At 49.1% G+C, this 15,000-nt stretch overlaps 5 protein-coding genes across 5 annotated transcripts; all 5 read left to right on the forward strand.

Annotated features, from left to right (window-relative positions):
- Positions 1-5: 5 nt before the first annotated feature.
- LOC144478170 (dynein axonemal intermediate chain 3-like) lies at positions 6-2,132 on the forward strand (the record flags this gene model as incomplete). The annotated part of the gene is made up of 1 exon (XM_078195904.1): positions 6-2,132. A coding segment is annotated over one exon (2,127 nt), but the record flags the coding sequence as incomplete, so codon positions are not given.
- A 289-nt stretch (positions 2,133-2,421) lies between these two features.
- Positions 2,422-4,405, forward strand: LOC144478169 (plasmolipin). Its single transcript, XM_078195903.1, has 3 exons — positions 2,422-2,595; positions 2,806-2,922; positions 3,013-4,405. Exons 1-3 carry the CDS (start codon positions 2,446-2,448, stop codon positions 3,094-3,096), a joined length of 351 nt encoding a protein of 116 aa, XP_078052029.1. The 5' UTR covers positions 2,422-2,445; the 3' UTR covers positions 3,097-4,405.
- A 141-nt stretch (positions 4,406-4,546) lies between these two features.
- Positions 4,547-7,787, forward strand: LOC144478166 (uncharacterized). Its single transcript, XM_078195900.1, has 5 exons — positions 4,547-4,649; positions 5,734-5,869; positions 6,802-6,981; positions 7,060-7,170; positions 7,252-7,787. The coding sequence occupies exons 2-5, from the start codon at positions 5,756-5,758 to the stop codon at positions 7,324-7,326; spliced, it is 480 nt and encodes a 159-aa protein (XP_078052026.1). The 5' UTR covers positions 4,547-4,649; positions 5,734-5,755; the 3' UTR covers positions 7,327-7,787.
- A 745-nt stretch (positions 7,788-8,532) lies between these two features.
- On the forward strand, positions 8,533-10,316 carry Sing (MARVEL domain-containing protein sing). Its single transcript, XM_078195902.1, has 4 exons — positions 8,533-8,973; positions 9,424-9,606; positions 9,681-9,821; positions 9,896-10,316. Exons 1-4 carry the CDS (start codon positions 8,821-8,823, stop codon positions 9,971-9,973), a joined length of 555 nt encoding a protein of 184 aa, XP_078052028.1. The 5' UTR covers positions 8,533-8,820; the 3' UTR covers positions 9,974-10,316.
- A 947-nt stretch (positions 10,317-11,263) lies between these two features.
- On the forward strand, positions 11,264-14,994 carry LOC144478167 (uncharacterized). Its single transcript, XM_078195901.1, has 3 exons — positions 11,264-11,381; positions 14,330-14,474; positions 14,559-14,994. The coding sequence occupies exons 1-3, from the start codon at positions 11,324-11,326 to the stop codon at positions 14,716-14,718; spliced, it is 363 nt and encodes a 120-aa protein (XP_078052027.1). The 5' UTR covers positions 11,264-11,323; the 3' UTR covers positions 14,719-14,994.
- Positions 14,995-15,000: the final 6 nt, after the last annotated feature.

A 15,000-nucleotide genomic window follows, 5' to 3' on the forward strand; every position in this document is an offset into this window, starting at 1 on the left:
ACGGTGAGCCGAACTCGGACGAAGACACGGACGAAGGTGTCGAGTCGAGGACAGAATCGGAACGGAACGACGACGAACGGTCCAGAGGCAGAAGCGATGCGCGCAGCACGGAGAGCGAGGACGAGCTTAGGGAAAAGACGCCGTTGGATTTATTTCTAGAAGCGCGCTCGCCCGAGATGATCGACATCGTGAAGTACAACGCGGCTGTTAACCTGCATGTGGACGACATAGAGAACTTGTCTCGGCGAGCGAATCGCGACGGCGACGAGAGCGCCGACGCAGAGGCGGCGCCGATTTTCCGCGAGTTAGCGTCGTTCGTTGACCCGAAGCTCGTGGAAAATAGAGCCGTTTCCGATATTTCTCTGCACCCGCAATCGACGGAGTACGTAGCTATCTCGTACGTTACCAACTCCGCGAGACCTCGTTCGTTCAGACCGAAAAAGTCCGGCGTGCTCATTTGGAGATTCGACGACCCACTGGTTCACAGCTTGGAGCTTCAACATCACCGAGAGGTTTCTTCGGTCTCGTTTTGCCCGCACAACGACGGCATCGTGATCGGGGGATGCTCCACCGGTCTCGTGGTCGTTTGGAACATCAAGGATCGATCGAGCGACGACCGGAAGATCGATTTCACCGAACCGAGACGGGAGAAGCCGCCGGTGGTTCGCGCCTCGATGATCTCCGACGAGCGTTGCTCGCACCGCCTCGCCGTTCGCAGGATCGAGTGGTTGCCCGCTGAATACCGAATAGGGCCGGCCGAAACCACGGGTAAACAATTTTTGACAGCCTCGGAAGACGGCACGGTGGCAGTCTGGAATCTTCCTCCTCTCCCGTCGAGTTCTCCGGCGTCCGACGACGCCGGTGCCATCGATTCTCTCCTGCCGACGTTCCGGCTGAGAGTCGCAGCCACCGCTGATAAACCGCAGAGCTTCGGCTTGCTGTCGGTTTGTCTCACGACGATCAGAGTCGAAGAACCCGATGAAAATGCCGAGGAACCCTATTCGTGGCTGGATGCGGAGAAGAATGATCGCAGGCGATGCTTGTGGCTCGGCTGTGTGGAAGGATTGGTCCGGTGCGGCTGGGACGAACAGATGGTCGTCGGCGAAACTTCGAGCGTCGCGCAGTGCGAGGTTTTAAGCAGCTCGTACGTACACGACGGTCCCGTTACGGACATTCTACGGTCCCCGCATCTCCGGGACGTTCTTCTGACGATCGGCGGACACGTCTTCGCAGTTTGGAAAGACGATTATCCGAAGTCCCCCTTGTTTTGGCGGCGGCGGACCGGTTGCCGGTACACGGCCTGCTGCTGGGCCAGCGAGCCCGGCGTTTTTCTGCTCGGCGATCGCCGGGGCGAGCTCGAGCTCTGGGACATCGGGGACAGGCCGAGCGAGCCGATCTTCGCGCGGGTCGTGTCCGCGACGTCGATCGCCCGATTGATCTCGATGAGTCGCTTCGTAAAAGGCGAGCGCGTCGACACGATCGGCGTGGGCGACGCTGCCGGGTTTTTCCGGGAGTTTAAAACGCGGGACGCCGTTGTCGGTCGAGACGAAACTTTGGAGAGGATGGATCGGTTCGAGGAATACGCGCGGAGGGAGGCGCGGAGGAAGAAGCTCTTCGACAGCTGGCAGAACGATTTCCTCGCGAACGATCCGGCTGTTGTGGCCAGGCGATCGGCCAGGTGCGACGAGGAACGGAGAAAGGAGTTGGAGGAGGCCAGGATAAGGCTGCGGAAGGAGAACGAGGAACGGGCGAGGATGAGGGCGGAGAAGCGAGCTCGCGCGGCACCGAAATCCGCGGTTGCTGTTTGGAAGTCGAAGGAGTACCGTCGGATGAAGACTGTTCTATTGGGGAAGAAGAACCTGGATCCGAACGAGTTGGAAAAGAAGCGGCTGCCTCTCGTTCTCTCGAACACGGAGAGAGACGCGAAACTGAGGAGAGCTCGGGACCGTAGCCAGCTCGCGGAAACGCAGCTTTCGAACGCGTTAGCCGCGGAATTCGCCGAACAATTTCAACCGATAAACGATACCTCGGAGACCGGCGAGTCCACGGTTCGGTTCGCGAAGCCTGTCGACGAGATTGCTAAGAAGTTTCTAGCGATACGAGAGAAAGCTTTGCGAACATTGGCGGAATAGCGGCGAAATATTCAAGATCGGTTTTATACAATTGAGCAGGGTAGAAATGTCAATTTTATGTGTTACTTATCCATTCAGGAATGCGTAAAATCGCAGTTTTGTTGTTGTCGACCGCAAAGGTTTATCACATTAATTTAAAGAACTATGGTTATCTTATCAAAACCAATTTCTGTATTTTTCTATTATTTTTGCAATTTTGTATCTAACGGATCACTTGTCATATAGCAGGTGAATGTCACGAGCGAGTATATCGACACGAATCGCCGAATAATTGGGAAATTTATGATTGTTTCAGGGCCTTGGGATAATATGCATGGCGTGCGCATCACCGGCACGAATTCCCGCCACCCACTGGTTTCTGTTCGTCGCGGTTACAGCCTTCATCGCCACCCTGGTGTGGTGTTTCCTTTACTTCTTGTCGATTCGAGAGGCGCTCAAGCTACCAATCAATTGGATTCTGTCGGCAAGTAAAACGGTCTCCCCCGTGGAGCCACGATTCATTATTTCCTCCATTACTATTATATTTGTTCAATATTTTATCTGATCGTATCTTATACGAATGTCTTTCTTACTCGCTTATTATCGTTATACTCTTTCTACTTCATTCCTCTCACTTTCTTATGATTAATTTCGTGCGAACAAATAAACGAACAAAACAACTGTTTGCTTGCAGGAACTTCTAAACACATCGATATTCGCCTTCTTGTACATGATTGCCTTCATAGCTCAGCTATCCGCTTGGAGCGCGTATAACGGAAATTATACTGTATCATCGAACATCGCCGGCGGTGTAAGTAATATGGAAAGAGTAAAGTTCAGATCCTTGTCGGATCGGTTTTCGTCCGAGATTTCTAACGTTTCTCTAATGTTTGCGCCGTAGGTATTTGGAATCTTTAATACGATCGCCTACGCCGCCGGTGCCTACTTCCTGTACGTCGAGTGGAAGAGCAGTAACACGCAGTGAAGAAGAGCGACCAGGGTACTCGAAGAGGCATCAAGGTACCTGAAGAGCACCTACGGCCAGGCTACTACACGGGGGATCTGTCTCCGACCCTACGCACCATCAACGATCAACAACACCGAAGCGAGGACACGCTGTTCGAGAAATGAAAGGAAAACCACATAGACTCCGTCGATGTCGACGTCGATGTTGACGTCGACGCCGACGTCGATATCGACGGTTCGAAGCTAGTCCAACGGGAAGATCCTTTTCCTATCGAGTGTCGTAGCTCAACCAGAGACTCTGTAATCTATGTGCCTTAAGATTATACATACATACGATTTACGATATACGATACCGCGGATATACGTATAGATGAATCGGCTGCCCGTACTACGTCGACGATCGCCCTTGTCGGCAGGAACGTCCCGCGATCACGAATCGACGGACGCGACTCGATTCGCGGTCGAATTCGCGGGAATATGTTCTCGACGACCGCGAGCGCCGATAACCGATCGTCAATACCCACATATATTTCTACGTACAACTATAAAGAGAGTTTTACGTCAGTCCAGGGCGGGTTATCGCATCGCGCCTAGGATATCCTCGACTCGGTTTGTATTATCGTCGGCGACGAGCTTCTCGCGAGCGATATCTCTGCGTCGTCTGATTCAACGGTGTCTACGTGGAAGCGGCTGCAATAGCCGATAACATTAGCACCGATTGTCTCAATGGAATATCGCCGTGAGATCGACAACATCCATATTGGATGCGAATCTTCCCAGCTGCCGTTCGCGAATATCAAAGTTGCAAATAAGCCCACGCTCTCGGCCGTTGGCACGCGTGCGACGCGTCCACCGCTCTCCCGTTCAGTTAACTTTTCTAATTGCGTACCTTTTGTCGCACCGCCGCGAGTTTTTATTTATAATATATGTATACACAAATTATATCTATATACATGCATATGCATATACATATATACATATACATACATTTTCAAATATATATATCTGTTTTGTATAGGTAATATATTTGCACGAATCGAAAATACGGTACATTGTTGTCTTTACCTTTTTCTTTTCTCTTTTTTTTTTTTTATGTTCATTACATTACTTTACTTTTGCTTTACTTTACTTTCACTTTTACTTTACACTTCTCTTGGCTTCTTTTGCTCGTACGCAAAGAGACACTCGCGTGATTCAGCGGTTCGTCGATGCGTACGTGAAACAGAACAAGATCCGTTGCGATACGAGGCAAACTAAAGCATTCGAGTACGTTGTATTCTCTTCTGTGTACACATTACCATTGAAATACACGATCATTTTTAACATTATCTCTTCTACAGCGTCCTTCCATTCCAATCAAAATGATCTTTGATTTCACTTGAAATAAAGGAAAAGAAAGAAAAACGCTGTCGCTATCGCGGACTGTTTCCATCCGCGTCGGTGAATCTTTTTTGAACTCTGCGATCGCTTATGATATCACCAGTGACGTCATCCATGGTACCGCGGCGGTAACGCAAGCGTGCACTTCAGTCAATCGCAGACGCTCGTCGCGCAACCATCTACCTCATTAAGGTCAGTTTAAGTCTTGCATACGCTCTCTATTTTCCTCTATCGTCCACGATATCGTTCGGCGCGCGTCATTTGTAACACGGGCATCTTTTTAATCGGACTGTTGTTGATCATTTTCTTTTCATTCTAGACCGTTTCGATTTTTACCGAGGCTTTCTCTTTCATCGAAATTCGTGCAACGAGCACGCTTGCTTTCGCGTCCGAATTCGAACAGTGGGAATTCTCTACCGCTATCTCGCCGCGCCTGCAATTCCAATTGGGGAAGATAGTAATAGCAGAGATAAGAGTAACGGATAAAGTGGGTATGCACGTCAACCTGTTGGAGTTCACGCGTTTCTACGTACATTTCGATTGCTTTGTCGGAAAACTTTTCTAGCGAGCGCGAACGTAGGTGTTTCCTGATACGAAAATAACCGATGACACCACGTCGCGCTAATTTAGGATATGCGCTCGATACACGATAAAAAGAAACATCGCGTCGTTAACAGTTTTTAATTATTACGAATCGCGTCGCGGCGTCTGCAATAATATTGTAATACCGTGGTATGGTTGTACAGTAGTATATGTATTACTGTAGTACCATGGTGTTGGTAGTTTTCATGCCGTCGCGCCGGAAGGAAAGAGAAAGCAGTCTCGCAAAGTCGTTCACGCATTGTATCGATCGGCTGGAAGCTTCAAGGGTGTGTCGAGATCAATGAAACGAAAGGGAAAGCTTCGCTGTTATTTCTCCGTGTATACTGCGAATCATTCCAATTGGTGTCCGAACGGAATTCCACGAGGAAACGCTCGAGAACGTAGATAGTAGAGGTCTCTGTGTCGTTGCATTTTTCTTTCGAGCGAACGAAACGTGAGATGTTTTCGTGTGCCGAACACCGCGGTATTCTTGGGCATTGAGAAAGAAAAGAAAACGAGGGGAGGACGAAGAGGAAGAAGAAGAAGAAGAGGGGTCGGACGCGAAATGTAGGCCGCGCCTCGAAATCCTGGCCTTGGCCGTATTTCAGACCGTTTCTGACCGCAACATCCTCGAGCGGACGTGCTGGAGCCGAAGATTGCGAGCCGACTAACGCGTTCTCTTTTTCAATTGTAGAATCGACAGCAACGGATCGACCATGTCGCACTCTGTGACCATCAGAACTCACACCGTCACGACCAACTCCACGGCGGTCATGATCAACACCGGCTACTTGAAAACGTGGAGTGGCGTGATCAAGTTGTTGCAATTGGTAAGGCCTCCCCCGTCCGTACGATCGTTTGCGATTGCGGTTGCTGTCCCGATAGCAGAGGGTACCCATTGATGTATAGTAAAAGTTCAGTTAGGCTTGATGATTCGATGATTGCATTCCTATGCCCTGGTTTATTATCATTTAAATTAAACCGACAAACGGTTTGAGAAATTTAGGGAACGAAAATTATTCCGGCAATATAGAAATGATCAGAGAAACTTTTGAAAACAATTTTATGTTGAAAGATATCATACTATAGATTGCTAATTCAAATTCCTAAAAAAGTAGGCATTTCATGACTATGATACAGTAGAGTCCCTTGAACAATTCTGTAGTTTTGATTTTGTTTGTTATGCCCTAATTTTGTCATAATAAATTTTTTTAGGCGACCCTGCATTGTTCACAATTCATTCGTCCCGCGATCAAAGTGGCGCCTCTGATGGAGAAACGTCGAAGCTTTTTTTGGAGTCCGTGCAGCGCCAATTTGTGCAGTGGCAAAACGCTCAAACTGTTAGCCAAAGTCGACTGTTGATAAATGGCTAACTGTTTGAGCGTTTTGCCACTGCACCGATTGGCGCTGTACGGACCTCGAAAAAAGCTTCGTTGTTCCTCCACCAGAGACGTTACCTCCGCTAGATATGTGTTATGCATACACACTGAAAAACATGAATTACAGTGAAATTAAAAAATGAAAATGTAAACCAAGAGTACAGAATTTTCAGAAGAATTTTCTGCATCGATAACCAAACAACAGTGATTCTATCCCTCCGCCAATTATTCATAATTCGATGCTTAGAGAGTGTCAATAATTTATAATTTATAATTGCATAACTTTGCAAGTACATCCACTGAACATTTCCGCACCGTTTGGTATACTTTTTAACCATCGAATTTCCCCGTCGAAAGTGATTTAATTATTCGGATTTTTACAGGCTTTGGGAATCGTTTGCGTGACGATCATCGGTCATTATTTCTCCACATATGGTTACTACGTTTCTGCCGAGTTATTCTTCCTGCTGATAACTACAACGTTCCTGATTGGCACCACAATTCTGGTGATAAGCTATTTGTCCTCACATTCGACGCCAGGCATCATTGCGAAAACAATTTATGTGAGCAACAGGATTTTCTAACAGCTGAACGGAAGCATGTGAATCGACGGAGCACTAACGACTCTATTCCTTTCGCAGGAACTGATATATCATGCGATCGCGTTTGGACTGTACCTAGCCGCGGCGTTAACGTTTTTGGTGAATGTGTCCAACAGAGGCAGGGGAAACGAAGTGCTAATGGCTGGAGCGGTAACGCGAACGAAATCCCTTTCTTTTTCAACCGTTCGGCCACGATGTTTCCTACGAAATAACACATTGTTCGATTTTCAGATCTGCGGTCTGGTAAACGCGGCGCTATACTTTCTCAGCACGATTATCGCCGTTCGCACTTACAGAGGCCTCTGAGCTGCCCGAGGAAACAATCGCCGCCTTGACCGATCAATCGACCGCTTAATTTCTCGAACAAACTCGGTTCGAATCGAAATATTATTCGCGGCGATTTCTACGAGCATACTGGACATAATTCGTATATTTCTAACGCCGTAATCGCGGGGCGAATCGCCGAACATCCGACGCCTATGTTACGTCAACGAATACAAGGCATTTGTTACGTACGCGGAAGCGCGAAATAAGAAATCGCAACTGTATGCGCGAACGAAAGTAACTCCTGTACACTCGACCGCGTAGCTCGCGCTCGGCGCACAAACGACTGTACCTACGGGCATTTGATACTCCTCCGACAACACATTTTTTTAAACCGTATTTGTACAAAGCGTGAACAGAAACATATTATCACCTATATATTTATAACACGCAAGCTCTGCGTTACTTTTACGACTGACGATTTACCAATAAAATGGACTTTGTAAAAGATCTCGCAGTCCAGAATCAAAAACTGTCGATCCTTCCACGAACCGGACGAACAGAGAACGTGATCCGAACGATCGCTCGGGCACGGAAGATCGAGCTGATGGAGCTTGATCGCGCGACGACGTGCCGGACGCAACACGTAATTGTGACTCAGAAAATTTGCCCGTTATGCGCCGAGGGAAATACGGCTTTCTTTCGCACGGCCATCGACAGGACGCGGACCTGCACGTAACCCCGTATGCGGGACGAGTTTCAATAAAGTTGCACGCGAGGCGAAAGGGAAAGAGAAATGGGGAGAAAGAGAAAGAGAGGACAGGATACCGCGGTCGACGCGCTACGCAAGCAATTAAATTATGTATGCGATTGTGACCAAACGCGATGCACCGCGCGGGCCGTCGGAAATGAACGAATTACCTCGGGATCGATCGGGATCCACGCCCCAAGCCTATCCGAGATCTCTTTTTCTTTTCGTTTCCTGTGCCCGTGTCGGCGGCGCAACAGCCGGTTCAATGAATGTGTTCCGACTTCTGGCTTGCGACGGCACGTGCCAGAAATAGCCGTGTCTGTATCCCCTCGCGAGGAATCCCACGCGGGGGGTGGTGTCGCGACGTTTCAACTTTCAGAATGAACTGGCAAGTCACCCTCAGTTTGTTGGAAAGCACTACGACGAACGCGTCCACCGCCGTCTGGACCCGCGTGTCTCTCCGCCAATCGAAAGATCGCCGGTTTGCCGTCGAATACGGATAATCCGCGGCTCGAGCGCGATACAAATCACCGGGTCGATTCATTGGTTGCCGCGCAAACGTACGAATTAATCGTCGTTTAACCAATTAGGGCCGCCGAATCAATGATCCGGGCGTAGACCGAGAGAGAGAGACACGGGGTTCAACGAACTTATCAATTGCCGGCGACCCCCGAGGTTCGACGACGGATACTTTCGCGAAATCGTTAACGAGAATCGCGCGTCGAGAAACGACGGATCGCCGGCCCGAGGAGAAAGAGAAGGGAGGAGACGAAGGAGGTGGAACGATGGGCCGAAACGATGGAGGGCCGATAATCAGGATGTCGTCCGGCGGCACTCATACGGCCGGAGGTGTCGAATGTTGCTGCTGCCGATGCTGCACGTGCATACACGTGGAATTCCTCAAGACTATGCCCGGCATTATCAAGCTCTGCGAAACGGTACGCGTCCGGTCTCATCCGGCAATCGATCGCCCAAACTACCGCGATAATATTAAGTTGTATAATTAGCCAGTCTATGCAACTCAGCTTAAACGAAAATTGGAAGCGTCTGCTTTGAGACAGGGTAGATTAATTTGCAACAGCATGACGAAATCGTTCTGAAAATTTAAAGGAATGCACCATGACGTCACGGTGTTTACAAGATTTAAAAGGAGAAGTTCAGATGGAGTTTATGATACGTTCCTGCGGCGCTATTTCCATGAAACTTGACTTAAATGAACGCTAGATGTGTCTACTTTGAAGCAGGGTAGATTAGGCGAAGATAGTGTAATAAGCCCGTTCGCGTCGGTGTCTACGCGGTGCTGCGTTTTCTTACAAGAAACCGCGAACGGACTTATTGCACAACCTAACAGTGACGATTATCATCGACCATGTGTACCGTGATTGCAGATAATCAGTGGCTTGATTCAGAGCTTGCTGATTAATTACGGCTTGAGGTACAGCACGACGATTGGCTCCGCTTTCGAAGGGTCTTTGACCACGTCCTCCGCCTGCTTTTTGACGTCGGCGGTGCTTCTGGCTTGCTACGTCTTGTCCGAAAAATCCTACAGACAGATCAAATCGTCCCTCTTCGTACGTACAATTACAACCGCGATCTCTGTGATCTCTGTTTGTCATCTCGTTTAACGCCTTTCCAATCATTTCAGGAAGTGATGTTCAACGCTCTCGCGTCGTTCTTGTACCTAAGTTCCGCCTCCTATTTGGCATTCTCTACGAAGCTGTTCCTTCTGCCGGAATATTACATAAAACCAGGATTCGATGTTTATCCCGCGATGACGGCCGCTTACGTGCGTATCCTTGTCGCCGATGCTTGCCTTTTGTCGGACGCTTCTCTTCTTACATGGTTCGTGTGTGTCCACAGATGATGAGCGGCTTGGTAGGCGTACTACACGGGGTGGACGCTTATTACTCGTACGCCCATTACAAGACTGGACGTTGAATCGCGCCCGTCCTTCCGTTGCCGTTCGAATGCGTCAAACGACGCTCGATAATAGGATAATCAGATCCGATAATCAGGAATGTGGGTCGAGTGCCTCTGGATGCCGAACCGATACCGATCTTCCCTCGTGGCCGAGAAATCGCGAGGAATCGGCCGATTAACCAATGGACCGTCTCGCGCGTCATCGAAGATTTTATAACGATACCTCTATTTTGATATTGTTGTACGGAATTTGTTATACCTAGATTGGATTTCTATGAAACAGAATATTCTATTTGTGGTCTGTTCATTTTGATACTGAAATGTCTATTTGCTAAAACCCAAACTATCGTCGGATTGTAATGCGTACAGCGGTGCGAGTAATTATTATTAATTATTAAACATCGTATTTGTTTGTTTCCATATTAGGGATAACAGAGAATGGAAATATACAAATATACATTTTTTTTTGTTTACGTCTCCGTAATGGTTTATAGAAATATATTTGATATTTATAAAATGAGATTAGTCTGTAATAATTAGACCGTAGATTTTACACATTTGTGATAAAATTGGTCAGTTGAAATTTAGAAGTATCTAAGAATGTCTGTGTATTGTTTTCAACTCTTCGAGAAATTATTTAAGGAAACAGGAAACTTCTACCCCACTCATTGTTCGCTACAATCGATGACGACAATTTTTATTTTGCACGACGATCCGTAGTCTGATAATTACGCGCGCCACTGTAAATGGGTGTCTTCTACGTGTGCGTATGAACGTTTCGGACGTCCTACCCTTAAACGTGTACGAAATAAACCGGGACGATCGAAGCGGACGGGTGTCGCGCGGAGCAAACGAGCACCGCGTCTTTCATTTCGGATGCACGCGCGTAGAAGTTGCCGGGCCAGCAGGGGTGCGGTTCGCCGTGACGTCCATTCGGAAAAAGGCCGCGGCGATTGGACGGTTCTAGCAGAATTCTTGAGAGGGACTGTACGAAAAGCGTGTGCAGGTCGTTCCAATGCGTACCAAGTTATACGTGGTTCCCGGACAGTGAATGGAAGTTACACGTCGGTCCTCACGGACTGACTCTCCTCGATGGAGACCGTGAGGTTTCTCTTTCCTCTCTGCCCCGCCCCCTTGCCGCTTCCCGCGATCCGTGAAGCGTAGCTGGCCTCTCTTTCTTTCCACTTTCGGCGCGGATCGTTCGCCGCTCGTTCCACGCGCGCCACGGTTTCCGTTGCTCTCGTAGAGGCTTCACCGAGCATATCGCATGACTCGCGTGGCATGTGGCCGACAGTTTACTTCGGGACCTCGAACCGGTCGATTCGCGGACGATCTCGAGCGTAGAGCGGACTATCCGATCGCACGACCATGGGACTGCGCGAAAAGACCGTCAACAACAGCCACGCACTGCTCTCGACCGGGGAAGGTATCCAAATTTTTTTGCGACTATTTCGATTCGATTCTCGCGAACCAGAGACGACGAGCCGCGAGTTGCCGCGAGTTGCCGACAAAGCCGAGTTTCCGTGTATCGTTGCGTCGCGATCGGCGAGCCCTCCGTGAACCCTGCCGTCCTCGTGAACCTTCCGACACCGTCTCCCTCCGCGCGTCAGTCGATTCCGCAGGCTGCCAATTTCGCGGCGAAACTCAACAGGTGTGTCGGTGTCGGCCGAGCGTCGTGTTCCTCTTCCACGGCAATACACTCGGCGTATACCTGCGCGTTCACCGATTCCCAGCTACCTGCACCGCTGCCACGGTCCACGCCCCGAACAATCGCTGGATACCTTGGAAGTTCTTGCCTCCGTTATCCGTTCGCCGCGATTTCTTTCCTACCGTTTCTTCTCGGAACACGCAAAGTTTCGCGCGATTCGCGTCGCATTATCGCCGCGTCGACGGTCGGGCGAAAAAAAAAAGTGACACCGATACTTTCCTCGGTTACCATTACGGGCGCGCGATTTCTCCCGAGCTTGGGAAATCCTTCGTTTCCGGGAACAATCGGTTAGCGTGGAATCCGCGAACACGGCCGTCCGCGTACACGCGCACCCGTAGGTACACGCGGCCACGGTTGTGTAACGATAACGGGACGATTACTGTGGGGTAATTAAATTCCGAACGGTAGATTCGCAAATGTTTGCTCGCTGCGAACCGTGGACTATCCACGAGGGGAATTCGAAGGGGAACGCGAAGGAGTTTGCGCAGGAATTTCATGGGATTCGATGGGAGCTTGAACGGGGACCGCGTAATCGTCTCGGCGCGCTGGAAAGACGGCGAGATGATGTAGATCACCTATCAGCGAACCGGCGCGACGTTTTCGACGTAATGACGCAAACCGAAATGTTTTATCTTGTTAACAAAATCACGGCGATCGATCGAAGCTCGCCGGGTCCGGGGCTTTTTGTTTTGTTCTTGTTTTAATTACTCTTACTATTGTAGCTCGAGCTCTAGCTCATTGCTACCTATTGTCTCATCATATTATTTAAATTTCTATTGTAAATTTTTTATATCGGGTCAATTCTCCTTTTGTTCTAAATATTCTTTGAGTAATTCGTGTCATGTATTTATTGAAAAACTATTTTAAACTTTTTACTAGATTTTTCAATTCTTTACATATTATATATATTTTGTCATTTTTTTGTAATTTTGCCGGGTCCGTGGCCGCGATAAACTGCAGTTTCGCGAGCAAGCTCGTCGTTGTACGTCGTCGGAGGTAGGAAATCGAAACTGCGAGCCGTTTAATTGCCGCGCGTTATCGCCGACAGCGAAATCGGAGCACAATACGCCCCTCCGGCGTAACAGAAGCAACGATTGCCGATGTAATCGCTGGTAAAGCCTTTCGAGGGACTCACGGTCGGATTCGATTGCCGAGGTCTCTCGCCGCGGAGTCCCATGCAAAGTCCCCTTTCCAAAGATCGCGGGTAGGTATAGGTAATTCCGTCGGGACGGTGAAGTAGCCCCCCGCACGCAACGAGTCCTCGGTGTTACATCAACCGCCCGCATTCCTGGTTTGCTGCGGCTGTCGCCGCGATTGCTGCAACGCGATGCGCGCCGATTTCTGATCGATCGGAAAGATATGTCGGCGGTCGTAATGCTGTACGCGTGCACGGCTACCGAGGGACACGGGAGAAACGCGTAGACCGGTCTAGGTTCTTGTCGGCGCGCTGCAGCGGAGGCCCGAGGGCTCCCGGCGTTGCAGTCGCGAAAGATGAACGCGTTTCTCGGCGATGAATCTCGCGTCCCTCGAACCTTACGAACCCTCGTTCGTCTCTCGCGTCGATTCGACGCGTTTCTCACCGATTTTCGAGCAAACAGAAAATTAATTGAAAACTTATTTCATTTCGTCGTGCAACTATTCTTAATTCATCTCATCGTTATCACTCGACTGAGGACTCTTATGTAAAATAAAAATTGTTTGCATTAACCAGTTAGCTACGTACGACGTGTGTACACGTCATATGGAAATGGTAATTTTATGTCTTGTAATAGAAATATTTCTTCCACGATTTATGACAAAATGCTCATGGTAACGTAATCATAAATTTCGCACGGTTTAGGATAATTCTACAACAATTATCAAAAAAATAATCTTCAAAATATATCGACGTAGCTGAGTGGTTGATTGCTAGATGCAGGAGAAATATTTGTTTCTTTCTTCAACGATTTCGATAAATTGCATAAATTTTCTAGACACTCATTTTAATGATAAACGCGTAAAATATATGCTGTTATTCCTATTAGTATTATTCGTGTTATAGTTATTATTGCATGCCGTTAAGCTTGTTATTGTTAACGTTGCTTATAATACTACTATCTTTATCAATTAATTCCCATGTTAGTACTGATTGCTTCATTCAACCTCCGCTCATTTTTATCTTGTTATGATTGCTTCTCTCTGTCGTTCTATCTTTGTTTCTTCCGCCCGGCATTGTAGCATTGATTTTGTATCCTCGCGGCAACTCGATGGCAAGAAACGAATTAAATTTGGCGTGCGAGGGACGGACAGGAAGGTCGAATTCCATGGAATCGGCGCGGCGATCGGGCGTCGAGCCGGCTCTCGATTTGTACGCGACAGGGTCGGGCCCCGGTCCTTTGCGAACACGCTCGCGTCCTTCCTCTTCCTGTTCCGTCAAGGTGGCGTACGTGCCCCGAAGAACGTCACGGGAAGAAGTAGGCGCAGGGGGGGGGCGAGCCGCCGTGACGCAAATCAGCTGACCAAATTATTTCGTGGCCGTTCCTTAATCCGGCGACGGCACGGAAGAGTGACGCATCCTTCGCCGCGCGATCGACAGCGTCAGCGAATCCGATCGATTCCGCGACCTCGTTCGCGATCGTGGTTTAGTATTTCGTACGATTCAAAGTGCACGGGGATCCCTGTTTCAGGGGAAATGTCGTGGTCGACGACGGAAACGCCGTTCACCGCCGAGGAAGAGGACGCGATAGTCACTCTGGTGGTGGTCGTGATCGGTATCATCGTGGCCATAATTGTACTCTTCTCGATGGGAATATTCATCGATTGCAAACACCAGTACGGAAACCGGATACACGCGTGTGTCTATACCGTGGGGGGACGACCGCGAACGGACTGAACCGACTGGTTGCTTTCTTTCAGGAAAAAGGAGGCTCTGAAGAAGCGGAAGCTGAAGCTGAGAATGCCGCCGATGTCTCGGACGAGGAAAACGGAGAAGGACGACGCGAAATCGTTGGCGTCGGACATGTGCCCGAACGGGGCCAGCGACGCCGGCTTTCGAACGAGGGATGCCATAGTTTGACGGTCCCGCGGCCGTCCTTCTATGAAACGCAGCCGGTTCTGGTCGGACTTCGTCGAGATGGAAAAAAAGTGGTCATTCTATCGGAGTTGATGAAAAAGAACTGTCGGCATTGTTTTACCGAATTCGGCCCGAGGTCGCTGCCTCAGCCTTCGTCGCGCGAAGAAGTTCCCCCGGGGCCCGAGATTATTTTCAACTATTTCCTCGACTGTGATTTGTATCTTTATTTATCTCGTGCGTCAATTAGAGCTCGCCGATCGCATCGATCGGATATCGCGGGTTCGC

This window comes from Augochlora pura, unplaced genomic scaffold, assembly GCF_028453695.1.
Source record: "Augochlora pura isolate Apur16 unplaced genomic scaffold, APUR_v2.2.1 APUR_unplaced_8926, whole genome shotgun sequence".
Taxonomy (NCBI): Eukaryota; Metazoa; Arthropoda; class Insecta; order Hymenoptera; family Halictidae; genus Augochlora; species Augochlora pura.

Bases quoted from the DNA above. Each gene is read 5' to 3' on its own strand.
- LOC144478169 (XM_078195903.1), top strand. From the start codon at position 2,446: ATGGCGTGCGCATCACCGGCACGAATTCCCGCCACCCACTGGTTTCTG. The intron at 2,596-2,805 runs GCAAGTAAAACG...GTTTGCTTGCAG, and splicing joins CAATCAATTGGATTCTGTCG to GAACTTCTAAACACATCGAT. The intron at 2,923-3,012 runs GTAAGTAATATG...TTTGCGCCGTAG, and splicing joins CATCGAACATCGCCGGCGGT to GTATTTGGAATCTTTAATAC.
- LOC144478166 (XM_078195900.1), top strand. From the start codon at position 5,756: ATGTCGCACTCTGTGACCATCAGAACTCACACCGTCACGACCAACTCC. The intron at 5,870-6,801 runs GTAAGGCCTCCC...GGATTTTTACAG, and splicing joins TGATCAAGTTGTTGCAATTG to GCTTTGGGAATCGTTTGCGT. The intron at 7,171-7,251 runs GTAACGCGAACG...TTCGATTTTCAG, and splicing joins AAGTGCTAATGGCTGGAGCG to ATCTGCGGTCTGGTAAACGC.
- Sing (XM_078195902.1), top strand. From the start codon at position 8,821: ATGGGCCGAAACGATGGAGGGCCGATAATCAGGATGTCGTCCGGCGGC. The intron at 8,974-9,423 runs GTACGCGTCCGG...CCGTGATTGCAG, and splicing joins TTATCAAGCTCTGCGAAACG to ATAATCAGTGGCTTGATTCA. The intron at 9,822-9,895 runs GTGCGTATCCTT...GTGTGTCCACAG, and splicing joins CCGCGATGACGGCCGCTTAC to ATGATGAGCGGCTTGGTAGG.
- LOC144478167 (XM_078195901.1), top strand. From the start codon at position 11,324: ATGGGACTGCGCGAAAAGACCGTCAACAACAGCCACGCACTGCTCTCG. The intron at 11,382-14,329 runs GTATCCAAATTT...TCCCTGTTTCAG, and splicing joins ACTGCTCTCGACCGGGGAAG to GGGAAATGTCGTGGTCGACG. The intron at 14,475-14,558 runs GTACGGAAACCG...GCTTTCTTTCAG, and splicing joins TTCATCGATTGCAAACACCA to GAAAAAGGAGGCTCTGAAGA.